At 33.2% G+C, this 13,785-nt stretch overlaps 1 protein-coding gene across 8 annotated transcripts in view; it reads left to right on the top strand.

Annotated features, from left to right (window-relative positions):
• The window catches only part of LOC123315147 (fat-like cadherin-related tumor suppressor homolog), a 526,180-nt gene that overhangs the window by 465,345 nt on the left and 47,050 nt on the right, over positions 1–13,785 (top strand). For 7 of the 8 annotated variants that reach the window (XM_044900731.1, XM_044900730.1, XM_044900728.1 and 4 more), the window contains 2 exons: positions 2,708–2,812; positions 10,476–10,628. In XM_044900731.1, the coding sequence (XP_044756666.1) occupies positions 2,708–2,812; positions 10,476–10,628 (258 nt within the window). The remainder of the gene's footprint in view (positions 1–2,707; positions 2,813–10,475; positions 10,629–13,785) is intronic. The other variant, XM_044900729.1, reaches the window with a different exon arrangement.

The raw sequence follows: 13,785 nt of genomic DNA, 5'->3' as shown, positions 1-13,785 counted from the left end.
GTCACTTATAACGTTAACGTTTACGTTCATGGCTGCACTTCAACTCTCTTTTAACTAATATATCGACGCGTAGGGTAACCTCGAGAGGAGTCAACTACCATATATTCAAAGACTAAAAGCAAAACAACATTCCGAACAAAATACCTTATGTTATCCTCAACACAGTGAAATGTTGTATGCAGTTCTACAACTACTCGCAGTTACGATAAACAAGCTCAGTGTAAGATAATAGAATGTTGTTCCATCCGAGAAACTGTATCATTATTTCGGAGCCTATTTATTAACTAGCATTCAAACCAACGTTGCGGTCCATGCTAACCAACAAAAGGATTTACTGGAACAACAGATGCTCAACTTGTTTGTTCAGTCTCTGCATAAATGGAGGATTATTTTATTTCGTTCCGCGAAAATTCCATCAATGGAATAATGAATTCGTTCTGGAAAGAATTAGACGAAAATATTCAATAGTTAAAGTGCCTATACGCGCACCGGCGTACTGCAGTCCAGGACTGTCAATTTGGACTGAAACTCCAGAAAAGTGTAGTGCAGTTGAACCGAAAGTCTACGTTTTCTGCAGTCCTGGACTGCAGTTTGCCGGTTCGTTCATAGGCATTTTTATTACGTACATTAATTATAGTTCTATAATCTACTTAGCCGATATCTATTTGAGTTAACGCCATGTTTATATAAAAATCTAAAAATATCAATATTCTGAAAATTTATAAAGGCGAATTAATGCCACCCAGGAGAAAAGGGGAGTAAAATTGTGTATTCTTCATTATTTTTGCCAGGTACGGTTCTAGTCCATTCTCACAAGGGATTCAGGTTCTGTATTCCTGACTTCGGAAGACCTAAAAATAATGCAAGAAGCAATGTCTCCTAGAAAAATTCTAGTAGTGAGGAATTTTTCTCAATTAACTACAAAAAGTGAATCTTACTCAAACATTTCGAACTAAAAATATATCTAACGATCAGTTGCAGAAAAGTCCGTTAAAATTGAATTACCCATTGAAAATTTAATACTCTATTATTCCCTCCTGAAATGATTGTTTCAAATTTTAATGGGACATTAAATCCTTATAGACGTTCCTGCAACTGGGCCTACGTCTTATAAATTTTCGTCTTCTTAAATCTTTCTTCTTCTTATTATCTTTCGGATACTTATGGGGGTTACCATCCACCATTCAAATTCGTGCGTGTTTCTGTTAGGAGTTACTGAGATATTTATGATTGTTGTCGGAATCTGATGTTGCTAATCTACCGAAGACTTAGATTATTTTACAAAAATTGCTAACGCAAATTTTTTTCCTATTGTAAATGGTTACTAAGGAAGTCTTCAAAAAGTTTGAGGCTCCTAATGCTTGGTTATAATATATATACTTATGTATAGCAACTTTTTTGTGATACAATGATGGGTCAGTGTGGCTTAATGTAATTTCTAAGCATTGGAGAATGGTTTCATTCGTTCTGCGTACATAATTCGTTAGGTTTGAGTCCAACCTCATAACATAGTGACTCCTGACATTTTTTCTATCTATCTGAAAAAACTCAGCATCGCCAATGACCTGCTCTGCAGACTCTGCTTAGAGGAGCATATCCTCTGTGACTGCCTGACGGCAGACAGGGTCAGACTAGGAGTATTTGGTTCTCCAAAGATGGTCCTAGAGGAACTGAAGAATCACTCCCTTTCCGACATCATCTCCTTTTTGAGTAGGATGAGACTGGACGGAGAGATCTAGCTCTACGAGCTTGCGTGTGTGCTACAATAGACCGCTTGGTCGCAGTGGCAGGTTTGGTTTATCCGTCCAACACAACCAGCAATCAGTATTCAGTAAATTTAACATGAGTTTAGGGAAACACCTCAGTAAAAAAATCGTGTCTGCTGTGAGTAGTGTAGTGATGACAAATTTGTTGACAGAATGAACTCTGAAGCTTTTCTTTTCCATTGATAAAAAAATTTCATTGTCGTCTCTTCATCTCGTAATTATACATATATCTGAAACAAAATATCACAACATTTATACAAGAAAATATGAGGAATACTTTCATTTTACAAAACATTCAAATATTCATTGAATAGGGTCCAACTTAGTTTCAAGAGTTAGGTTCTTTGATTTTTTGGTATTTTTATGGTACGTAATGGACATAATGAGAAAACTGGAAAACGTGACTGATGTCTTGTGATCGAAAACGATTAATCGAATAAATGAAAAACCATATTCCGAAATTCATTACATTCGATAAAACCGTTTGTGAGATTAAACTGAAAATGACATTTTTCAACAGCCTGTATCTTTCGAACAAAGACGATTCGGAAAAAATGGTAGAGGAAAAAAGTGTTTCTTTTGACCTGAAGAATCTAATATTAAAGTATTTATACGATACAAAGACTCACCCTGTATTTGTAAATTATTCAGTTTATGTTCGCTTATTGTGATTTAATAATGATCAATTACGAAGTAGTAGCTGCTGAACCAATTCAACATTATTCTGATTTCTTGTTGAATGATGTTGCTCCACGAACGAACTGTATAAAAACTTGATTAACATATGAGACTGAACGCCGAATTTCCTGAAAATTCTAATCGAAGATCAAGACATTCAAACAATCGCTCGAATTTTGCGTCTTTGTCGATTGTGCCAAACTTGAACCCAACCGCAATTCGTACCTTTCCTTCCTACATTGAACATTCTGTTATCGATGCAGAACGATGGTGCAGACGAGTTTGAGGGGGCAGATTTCGCCAACGACGACGATTTGTGGGAAACGTTCGGCCCTGCTGATCTGGCGGGTTTAGAGCGCATAACGCGGGTAAGACTCTCCTTTATTCCGCATCCATTCTTTTGCTCGATCAGTAATTAACCATTTTCATTGTTTGACTTACTGCATGGTTTTTTCATTTTTGTTTGTCGCTGCACGGAGATGAATCGAGTTTTTCAGATTAATGAGGGTGGAATTGCATGCTCCCATTGCTGCATGAACCAACTCTTTTATTCGAAACTGAATGATTGTTAGCATGCTTGGGAAAAGTTATATGAATAAAATTTTTCATATGTTCCGACTGATATGTACAGGTGGGCAAAATCGGTGATAGCTGAACTACAACTTTTTTACCCAACGAAATAGGGGAAAATGAATGTACCATTTATGCCATCAACTACATTCCTCTATCTTCTTTTGTTATCGAGTTATAAGCCAAAATTTAAATTTAGGCGATTTAACCTTTGGTCATTATCTCCGCTTCTGTTTGTGCTAGGATGTTGAAATGGAAACATTATACAGACACTTTTTTGATAGCAATCCAGTGGCGTACTATGATTTTTTCCAACAGGTATATTTCTGGAGGTATAACATAAAGTTATATTTTTCCTCAAGGAAACAGTCGCTTAGGATGTCCTAAGTAGAATCACCATTTCTTTCCCGTTTCAGAAATATATATTACATTATACATCGCCCTCATATTCGTTCAGATATCATGAAGAATATAGTTTGTATGTGAATTTTAAATGATCGAGTAGGCTGAATCACAGAATAATATGTCTCTACCTCTACGCATGTTTAATTATTATTTTGCGTTTGAATACTTTATTCAATCCTCCATATATGTTAAAATGTTTTATTTTGGCGCATAAGTATAATAGGGTAGCAAGTGATGCATATTTCCATCTTTATCCCGAACGTAATCAACCGAATGTTGGTAATTTCAAACAGTTGCCAAATAAGTTAGCTGTGTTTGGTTCTTTCAAAAGCCACGTTCAAGGAAATATTCGTTCAGATATTATGAAATATACAGTTTGTTTCTATGTTAAATTTAAAATGAAAGGTATTATGTAAGCTGAGTTATAGATAGGGATCAAACCATAGAGAATTGAATAAAGTATACAATATTCAATATACAATATACAAACTATATTTTTCATAATATCTGAACGAATCTGAAAGCGATGTATGATGTATGATATATTTCTGAAACGGGAAAAAAATGGCGGTTCATTCTAGGTCATTTTAAACGACTGTTCCTATAAGGAAAAATACAACTTAATGTTATACCTCAGCAAATATACCTGTTGGAAAAAATCATAGTACGCCACTGGATTGCTATAAAAGAAGTGTCTGTATAATGTTTTTATTTCAACATCCTAGCACAAAGCGGAACGGAAATAATGATCAAAGTTGAAATCGCCCAAATTTAAATTTTGTCTTATAACTCGAGTTGGAAAACACAGGCCCAAGGCCTATGATATGTGGAAGAAGAAGAAGAAGAACTCGAAAACAAAAGAAGATAGAGGAATGCAGTTGATGGCATTATTACTTTCTCGAAAAAAGACGAAACGCATGGGACATTCCTTTTCCTCTATCTCGTTGGGTTGAAAAGTTGTAGTTCATCAATTTTACCCACCCTGTACAGGTGAGCAAAATTGGTGATACCTGAACTACAACTTTTTAACCCAACGAGATAGAGGAAAAGGAATGGCACATTACGGTCGTCTTTTTTCGAGAAACTAATAATGCCATCAACTGCATTACTCTATCTTCTTTTGTTTTCGAGTTATAGGCCAAAATTGAAATTTTGGCGATTTCAACTTTGGTCATTATCTTCGTTTCTGTTTGTGCTAAGATGTTGAAACGAAAACAATCCAGTGGCGTATTATGATTTTTTCCAACAGGTTTATTTGCTGAGGTTTTCTGTTTTTTCATATGAAAATAGTAGTTTAAGATCGCCATTTTTTTCACGTTTCAGAAATACGGTCTTTCTTAGTCATTTTAAACTAGGATTTTTTCCATAAGAAAAAACACATCTTTATGTTATAGCTCAGCAAATATGACTGTTCGGAAAATCCATGGTACGCCACTGAATTGCTATTAAAAAAGTGTCTCTAAAATGATTTCATTTAAAACAACAAAATAGCACAAACAGAAACGGAGATAATGACAAACCTTGAAATTTAAATTTTGGCCTTTAACTCTGAAACAAAAGAAAATAGAGGAATGCAGATGATGGCATTATTAGTTTCTCGAAAAATGACGACCGTAATGCGCCGTGCATTTTCCTCTATTTCGTTGAGTTAAAAAGTTGTAATTCAGGTATCACCAATTGTGTCCACCCTGTACAATATTGTGTACCAAATTAGGATTCAAATTGAAAGAAGTATTCAGTGAATCATTTATTGGGTATAAGCCAATTCCTTGCCATACTATTCCGGAACCCCGAACCATTCCCATATTTTCAAAAATTTTCCTAGAAAGGTTTAAACAAGGTGATATTGATTTTGTTGATTTCTTCATCCACACATAACTTTCGAACCGTCCTATACATCTTAATGATATTATGAACGGACAACTAGTTTATACTGACAAAGTAACTGAATTTGTTCAGGTCAGGCCTAAGGAAAACTGAGAAATAAGATTCAACCCAAAAAAACACTCTGATTATGATATTCAAAAAATAAGAAAAAACTAAAGGGAACAAAGTGCCCACATGCAATTTTAATACTCAATAAACCTAGTCAAATCTGTATTTTCAGAATATAATTTTCCCGATTTAGTTCAATCTTCAGCTTCTTATCAGGCCCTTATTTTCTGGGTCACAAACATGAAATACAACGAATTATAAGAATTGTACTTGGAATAATATGCGGTAATTTCAAAAGTAAATACCTAATTTTGTCACTGAAAATGATAACATTTATTTATTAAATATCAAACCTCTGCTTGCGTAGTGTTTCCAGTTTGTGTCCCGAAAAATTCAATTAATTTGGTGAAATTAATAAATACCGAATAAAATTTTTTTGAAATTTTGTTTTCCATATTGACTGAATTTTCAGATTTGCCCAAATTAATTTAGTACTTTAAAATCACATGCCGAAGTAACACAAATACTTTGTCCCCTTTAATTTTGTCTCCTTTTTTCAAATATCAAATTTTAGGAATTCGGATATACAGTGTTTTCTTGGGTTGAATATTATTCATCAATTTTTCCTAGTCTGGACCTGAAGAAAATTCAGTTACTACGTCAGTATGAACAAGTTGGAACCTAGAATAAACGTACCAAATATATCATCAATAAATATATAGGGTGGTTCAAAACTTATGAGTAGATGAAGAAATTGATAAAATCAATAAAACAAGCTGTATCTTGATTATAGGTTATGCTGACTCACCTTGTATATGAGAAGAACGTCTGGTCTCAAATAGCTCTTTCATCTCAAAATCAGAAAGATATCAGAAAAGTTCGAATATTTTAATGTTTTCCTAAATAATGTACTTGCTATTAAACTTTTCGAATATTTGATTTTGTAAGTATAGAATATACAGAAATTCACATGGTCTGAATTATTCGAATTACCTAGGATTAAATCGTCAAACTCTCAGCCTGTACAAGAAAATAAAGATTTTGTGAAACGTTCACCAATCATTTAATTGATTATTCTTCCAAAATGAAAAATTCTAGAAATATAAAATATCATAAAAGGTAAATTCACCAATTGGAGTCCTCCAAAACTGTAGAGTTTTTTTGTATCTTTTCTAACTGTAGCTAGTAAATATGAATTATTCTACCCAAAAATTTCCTGTACATTCCAAATGTAACAACAAGTTACGTTAATTTGTATGTCAACATTCCAAATGGAGAACATCGATATTTCCAACAATATCGAAATTCTAACATTTTCATACCATACCTAAAATGCACTAATACATGAATGAAATAATAAATGGTGAAATTGCACCCCGTGGAAACAAACATATACACTTTGTGAAGCACTGGTCTTTATCATTTTGACGCATTAATTGGTACAATATACGGTCATGTTTTCCCGACCAGATAATTATGTAATTCTGAAGCATCTGTCGAATTACATCAATAATAATTCTGCATGTGGCATATATTTTCGGTGGGAAATTGCATCAAAATTGTGCCCGGTCTGTTTGTAGTATTCCCTGTTAGTGATTATAAATCCGAATTTCCATAATTTAATAGAATTCAGCAATCTACATACATTCGGGTTGCATTGGACAGAAACCGAATTTATTAGGTAGCTCCCATTGTTATAGGTTTCGAACTGAGATGTATGTCTTCCTGGCGCAGAAGATGGAATATCGATTGTTTCCAGATTTATGTCTTCCCAGAAGGAATAATTCCCGGGAAGAAGGCCTCCCGACCATATTCTAATTTTCCCACACTAAGCGAAATTTGGAGGTGAAGGTTCGCCGAATGAAGGATTCGGTTCGGCGCTTCATTTTCTAGGTCTCGAGGTTCTCGTTGTCAGCTATTATTTAACGGTGTATTTCACTATATTCTCCTTCTGGTTTCGAACGAAAACGGATGTTTCTTTCTGCTCAACTCTAGATCTCAAAGTATATCCGGGAATTAAGGGAGAATGTTTCAGAGAATGGCATGTTGATAGCGCCTATACTCCATTCACTTTTATTTTAGCACTCGGTTGGCCATGGAAATTACAAAGGTATTGTACGAAAATGTGGGGTTATGACGCTTATCAAATCATTTTTGAGTTTTAAAACAGCGCCTTTTTCTCCGTTCTACTTGAAAATCTCAGTAATTACGTATTTTATCATAAAATATGAAGTCGAAAATAATGTGACAGACATACATGTAATTGACGTTTATACAAACTGATTGAACGCATACCTATAGTTATTTGCATGGAGTTATTTGCATCAGTTTTTAAATATATTTATTTTTGATATGGGAGAAAATTGAATTATTTACACATATGTAATATGCAGTAGCTTGAGGAGAGTTAATGTTGGTTAATTTCGTTGGCTAAAGATTGATGACGTTACATCAGTTGTAGATTTCAAAAAAATCAATCCGAAGATGAAATGCATTTGATGCAGTTGGCGGGAGTGGGTATCTCTCGAAGGAATTAACGGATAATTACAAGAATGTTAAATTTTTCAACAAAAATTCATCTTGCATCATTGAATGTTCAAATAATTAAAGGAAGTTTCAAGTCGAGAGGAACATCACCTCTAAACAAAAATTTCACATGAATTAACAATTAACAGGACAACTGGCTCGTATTTATGACTGTATATTCTTGATACTTTAATATAATAATAATTATATATTCATTGATCCCTTAGGACATTTACAATGTATAAGGCAAGTCAAATGAAAAAAGGAAAAATAAATTTTCTGGAATTTATTCTACGATAACATTAATCGAGAATCCTGTAGTAACTTTTAGCATTCGTTCACCCAAGAATAAAATTCTCAAATGCCACCACTTTTTTGGATCTCCCAATAGAAGGCAATTTTTGTCATCCTCTTCATTTACAATCTTTCTGATTGTGTAATTATTCAGTTGAAGTATAAGTCGGTTATATTAAGATAAAACATATATATATATACATATAAATAATAAATTTATTTACATTAAATATGTTCGCTACCTTCTGATATATTGTAGATATTAGAATATCAAGTTTACCTACTATTTGAATGAGAGCACATGAATTCTAAATGGCACTTCCTGAAACCCTATATTCTCTCTTTTTCAATCACTTTCGACATTTCTGTAATATTAATTGATATTAGTTGTTGCAACGACGTTATGACATTAATCACATTTCATGGCCAAGCGAGTGCTACAATAAAAGTGAATGGGGTACAAGTGTAGGTGGAAGGAATATTCGAAACAAATAGGCATAAAAAAGAGTAGGCTTTCAAAACAACCTAAAAAAAGTAAAATTAAATGTAGATAAGATGCGGCAGGGCCGCCGACGAGTTTCAAAGTTTATTTGCTCGGGCAGGAAGGTATGGAAGGTCTCTTTGCGTTCCTTAGAGACTGTGGTTTTCATTCGATACCGTGATTTGGACTGAAATGCATCGGAGCTTTGCCGTTTGTTACCGATCTGTCACGTTTTGTCACCATTTCGAGTGACGTTTCTTTCTCCTCTGCAAACTAAATCAAAACTATACAGGGTATCCCAGCGGCAGTGACATTAGAAGTTTATGGATAAATAATAATTCGATCTCTTCCAAATTTTGTGTGAAGATATAAGTCATTCAGAACTCCATTTTTGAAATATTTCCAAATAGGTACCAATGACTTCCCGTTGTACCGGAAATGGCACCAAATTTCTTATTTCAAATGGAACATTTTCGGATGTGTCTTTGAAATCCACATCTATTTTATGTACATTTCCCTATAGGCATCTTGAGCCGTTTTCGAGTTTTTCTGAGAATTTCATAAAAGCGCAACGCACAATCTCAGATCTGTTTTTTGTGCTAGTTATAAAGAGAACATGACTTTTTTATAAACAGGAATATCAAATGAGAGTCTCAAAGTTGGAATACAAAAAATGCCAGAAATCGATTTTTTTGTAATGTAGATTTTGGTTATCTGTTTCCCGTTCTTAAGTTCAAAGAATAAATAATTCAAATAAAGCTCTTTCGGGAAATCTCACTGATGTGTTCTTCATACGTTTCCTCAAATATCTAGGTAGTTATTAATTACTGACCTGAATAAGATTTTTATAATTTTCTCTCATAGATATTCTTAGTGGTTGTTTAGAAAGCCGTTGTATATACAATTCCTGTCTGAACATTCTCTGAATTATAAGACGACTTTCCTCAAATTATTTTTTTGACATTTGACTTCTACCTGCATTACCACATTGTTCGTATTTTGACAATATTATCGCCTAGTCAGAAGAAAAGCATAAATAGAATCCGAACAAAGCTCTTTTTTGGTTTTCGCAAATGAAATATGTTTTTCGCCTACTGTGGTTACCTACTTCTGATATAAATAAAGACCGGCATAACTAAAATGAATTAGTATTGCACGGAAATTGATCATTTACTGATGTAATCACTTAAAACATATTATGCAATTTCAAAAATCCAGAGCATTGTATCACAAGTGTATTTGTGTCTACAATAATTTTTATATTATTCAAACACCATTTAGAAATTATGACATGACGGAAAAATATACCTACTCATCTGAGTTTGGGCCTTGTTTAATTTTTGTGGCCACATTTCTGATAACAAAACATACTCAGAATCGGATTTTTTTTTATAAATAAGTATAGCTGCTCTAACAGATGCTTTTTTTGTTGGGATCTAGTTTTCTCAAGAGAATCTATTGAAAATGATCGAATTGAGCTCCTCATTAGAGCGTTATTGTCTATTGCGTCTATGAATCTTTGAATGAAAATAATTGACAGTTGTTTCTACATGTAGGAAAATCTGTGATATTCTTAATTATATGCTTGGTTTCCGAATTTTTCTCTTGTATAAACCCCATTCATCCATCAGTTATAATGCTTTTCGTTAAACATCAGGTATTTAGATATGCACCATCCTTATAAATGCATTCGTTAGGTAGGAAAATATTACACCCTAGCACAGCTTTGCCATATAGTGGTGCTTTGCGAGTTCCTAGACTTCATTCCAAATTCCTGTACATATTAGTGGAAATATTAAATTTCACTCTATCTTCTCTAGGTATTAGCCTTCGACAGAGATGAAGGACCAAATGCATTGCTCCATTACAGCATCAAGTCAGGCAAGGGAAAATCCAAATTCAAGATCGACAATTCTACTGGGATGGTATACGCTCAGAAGGGATTCGAGCCAGGCCAGGTCTACGAGCTGAATGTGAGTATTTTCAAATTTTGATAAACAACCTCATTTTACCCTAATGATCGTTTGCACCGTTTCAGGATTAAATTTTCAGAACACGGTCATTTCAGAGAAATTCTATGCTTATATGGTTCTGAAGGGTTGAATGAAGTATAGCATTCTTTCTGACGCACTCACTCGTCTAGCTATACATATCAAAGGAAATAAAATATTTCCAAATCACACATATGAATCATTTCAACTGAAAAATGTGTTCTTATGATGAGTAACGCTCACGTTTCCTTTCTAACAAGAAAAGAGGGCTGAATGTTTTTCAGTCTCCATTAAAATAACTTTTTTTATCTTTATTTATACTTCAAACTGAATAATAAGATCAAGATGGCCTTTTAGACTATATAATGAAGTTTTTTATGTGACTAAACATGAATTGCACTAATTTGCCACCAGCTGAAAAAAAAACACTTTCACCATATCTTCAATCGTTCTAAAAATAAAGTTGATGCAAACGTGACATTACGTTTAATCAGTATTTATAAGCTCCATTCGATTCGAAATATCTTACTTGTGTCGTTTTTGATATTCTCTTTCAATATAAAAAAGGTTATTAAGTTCAAACCATTGGTTGCTTTGAATGGGTGAATTTAGGGACAGAACAAGATAACAAATGGTCATTTCTAGCACACAACTTCACACAAATTTACTGTATTATCTATTTACCAAAAGGGTAGTTGGCCCATATCTGTACGAAGGCGAAGGTGAGAAATCAATCTTGTGCACAGGTGGTACATTTCTTAAATAGGCATAAGCTTGAAACGAAAGCTGATTTCTGGTTATCAAGAACACAAGAGATGAAAATTCTGCTCAAACTGAAAAAGTACCGAAATCCAAAGCAAAGGAAAATTATACCTATAAATACATACCAACATTGGGATAAAAACTCCATACATCACGTTGGATATGAATTGGTGAACTCAATTTCTGTATACTAGTACTTTTTACTCAATGAAATTGAATCGTTGTAGTTGAACCCTTTAAAATGTTCAGCTCCTCAATTTTCAACTCAATCAATGGATATTATAATTTGAACAACTGCAAATCTATGTCAACATGAAAAAATCGGAAAATATAAATCACAATTCAAAATTTTTTCTTGAAACTTTCTACTTAAATTGGGCATCGAAAAGTATACCTACTTTATTTCGTTTTTGTGGGACTACTCTGTGTCATTAAAAAAAACATTGGTATGAAAAGTGAAAAAAAAATTAATTCTGTAGATTTGAGGGGTTACCGAAATAAAATAGTATAGAGACAATTTCTGACCTATTTTTTAAAAATTTGAAAAATTTTCTTTCACAATATAATCAGAAATTTTTTGCCCATAGTTACCCAATCAGTTCGAATATATAAATACCAGGGTAGTTTTTCTTTATTTCAGCAAATTAATCCAAAAATATTACCCTTACATTCGTGTTGTTTATTTTGTTTATGGTTCGATAAATGGTACTAGATTAGTGTAGGTCAACAAGAATGAAACTCCAAAGCTTTGCATAAGTAAATTATTGAGCCAAAGACAACATATAGGTACATATATTTTCCGAATTTTGATTCAAAATTTCCTCAGGCCAATTTGGAATCAAATTACTTAAATCAATATAAAACTAGATTAGAATTCAATTTTTAGGATATATTCAAATGTATATTGAATATTGGGAAAAAGAATTAACATTCTCGGAAAAACCGGAAATGGTCCGAAATTATCTCTACTGTTTAGTTTTAAAAACCAGTCGAATCTGAGCGAGAATCAGAACAGTTTTTTTAACAACGGTTTTTTCTTGATTAATACCTTCGTTCGTGGAAAATACTAACATACCGATACATCACTTATAGCTTGCGTGGAACATACTGTACATTGTATTGAATAATCGATTTATAGGAGTCTAGTTTATCGACCTTCGAAAAATATATATTTTCGGGAAAATGTGAGCATCCAAATATTAATTCTACCCTCTTAAAATATGAAGGTTTCCAATTGTGTTGCTGGCATTTTATTTCAGGATTCATATCGATATTTAGGGCCATAAAACATACATAGATAATTCCAACAATGATAGCTGAACAATAAATTCATTTTAATGTTTTCTCCCATTTTTATTTCGGTTTTGCGATGTGGCATAGCATATATTCGACGTAGAAAGAAAAAATCATGGAAATATGCGTATCAAGCTTGTACACGTATTATAAATCACGTTTGTTGGAACGCAACTAATTCATGTTTTATTTTTATGACACAAATTTGAAATAATTAAATACTTTTCGCTTCGGCCTTTCGCTGGTTCAAAAATAAAACAAAACGAATATTTTTGATGTTTGTGAATGTGTCATGCGATGATTAGCTGTGTATCTGAAACTGTTTTATATTAAAGCGCCGACTGCAGGAATTAATAGCAATATTTTATAAAATGGAATATCATGTATAGCGTTGGAATTCATTCAAAGCTCGGAAAAGCTCATTTATATTTATAAGAATTTCATCCATATAAATTAATTCTCGATAGCGATAGAACTTGATGTATTTCCGTTCAAACATTTTTTCTGCAAGACAAATCGTTTTTGGTATGATATATTGTACAATTTTATGTGTTTATGTTCAAAACCGATGGAAAAATTTAATTTTTATGAGTATTCCAAAAATTCTTATTGAAAAGGATATGCGATCGGTAGTAACCTGAAATTTACACTAAATTGAATTTTATTTCTGACCCTTTTTGTAACTGAGGGAAATTTCTTACGGACCGTAGAGACCCCTGGAGGTTTCTTTCATTATTCATCAGTTATATAAAATTCAGTAGGAGACTTTCCACGACTTCAGAAATGACAACCCGAAATACTTCTCGCTCTATATATAGGGTGAGTCTTTGACTCGTACAAATATCTAACAGTAGATACTCGACGTCGAAATAAACACTTTTTCCTTTACCATTTTTTCCGAATCGGTTCGTTTTAAAAAGTACAAGCTGTTGAAAAACACAAATTTATTTTTGTTCTATCTCACAAACAGTTCTATAGAAGGAAATGAATTTCGGAATATAGTTTTTCATTTATTTGATGAATCTCTTTCAAACACAAGATTTCACCCTCGTCTTCCAGTTATCTCATTATTACCATTACGTAC

The sequence above is a fragment of the Coccinella septempunctata genome, chromosome 6, assembly GCF_907165205.1.
Source record: "Coccinella septempunctata chromosome 6, icCocSept1.1, whole genome shotgun sequence".
Lineage (NCBI taxonomy): Eukaryota > Metazoa > Arthropoda > Insecta > Coleoptera > Coccinellidae > Coccinella > Coccinella septempunctata.
Note: the sequence above shows the minus strand (reverse complement) of the source record. Positions and strands in the feature narration are given on the sequence as shown.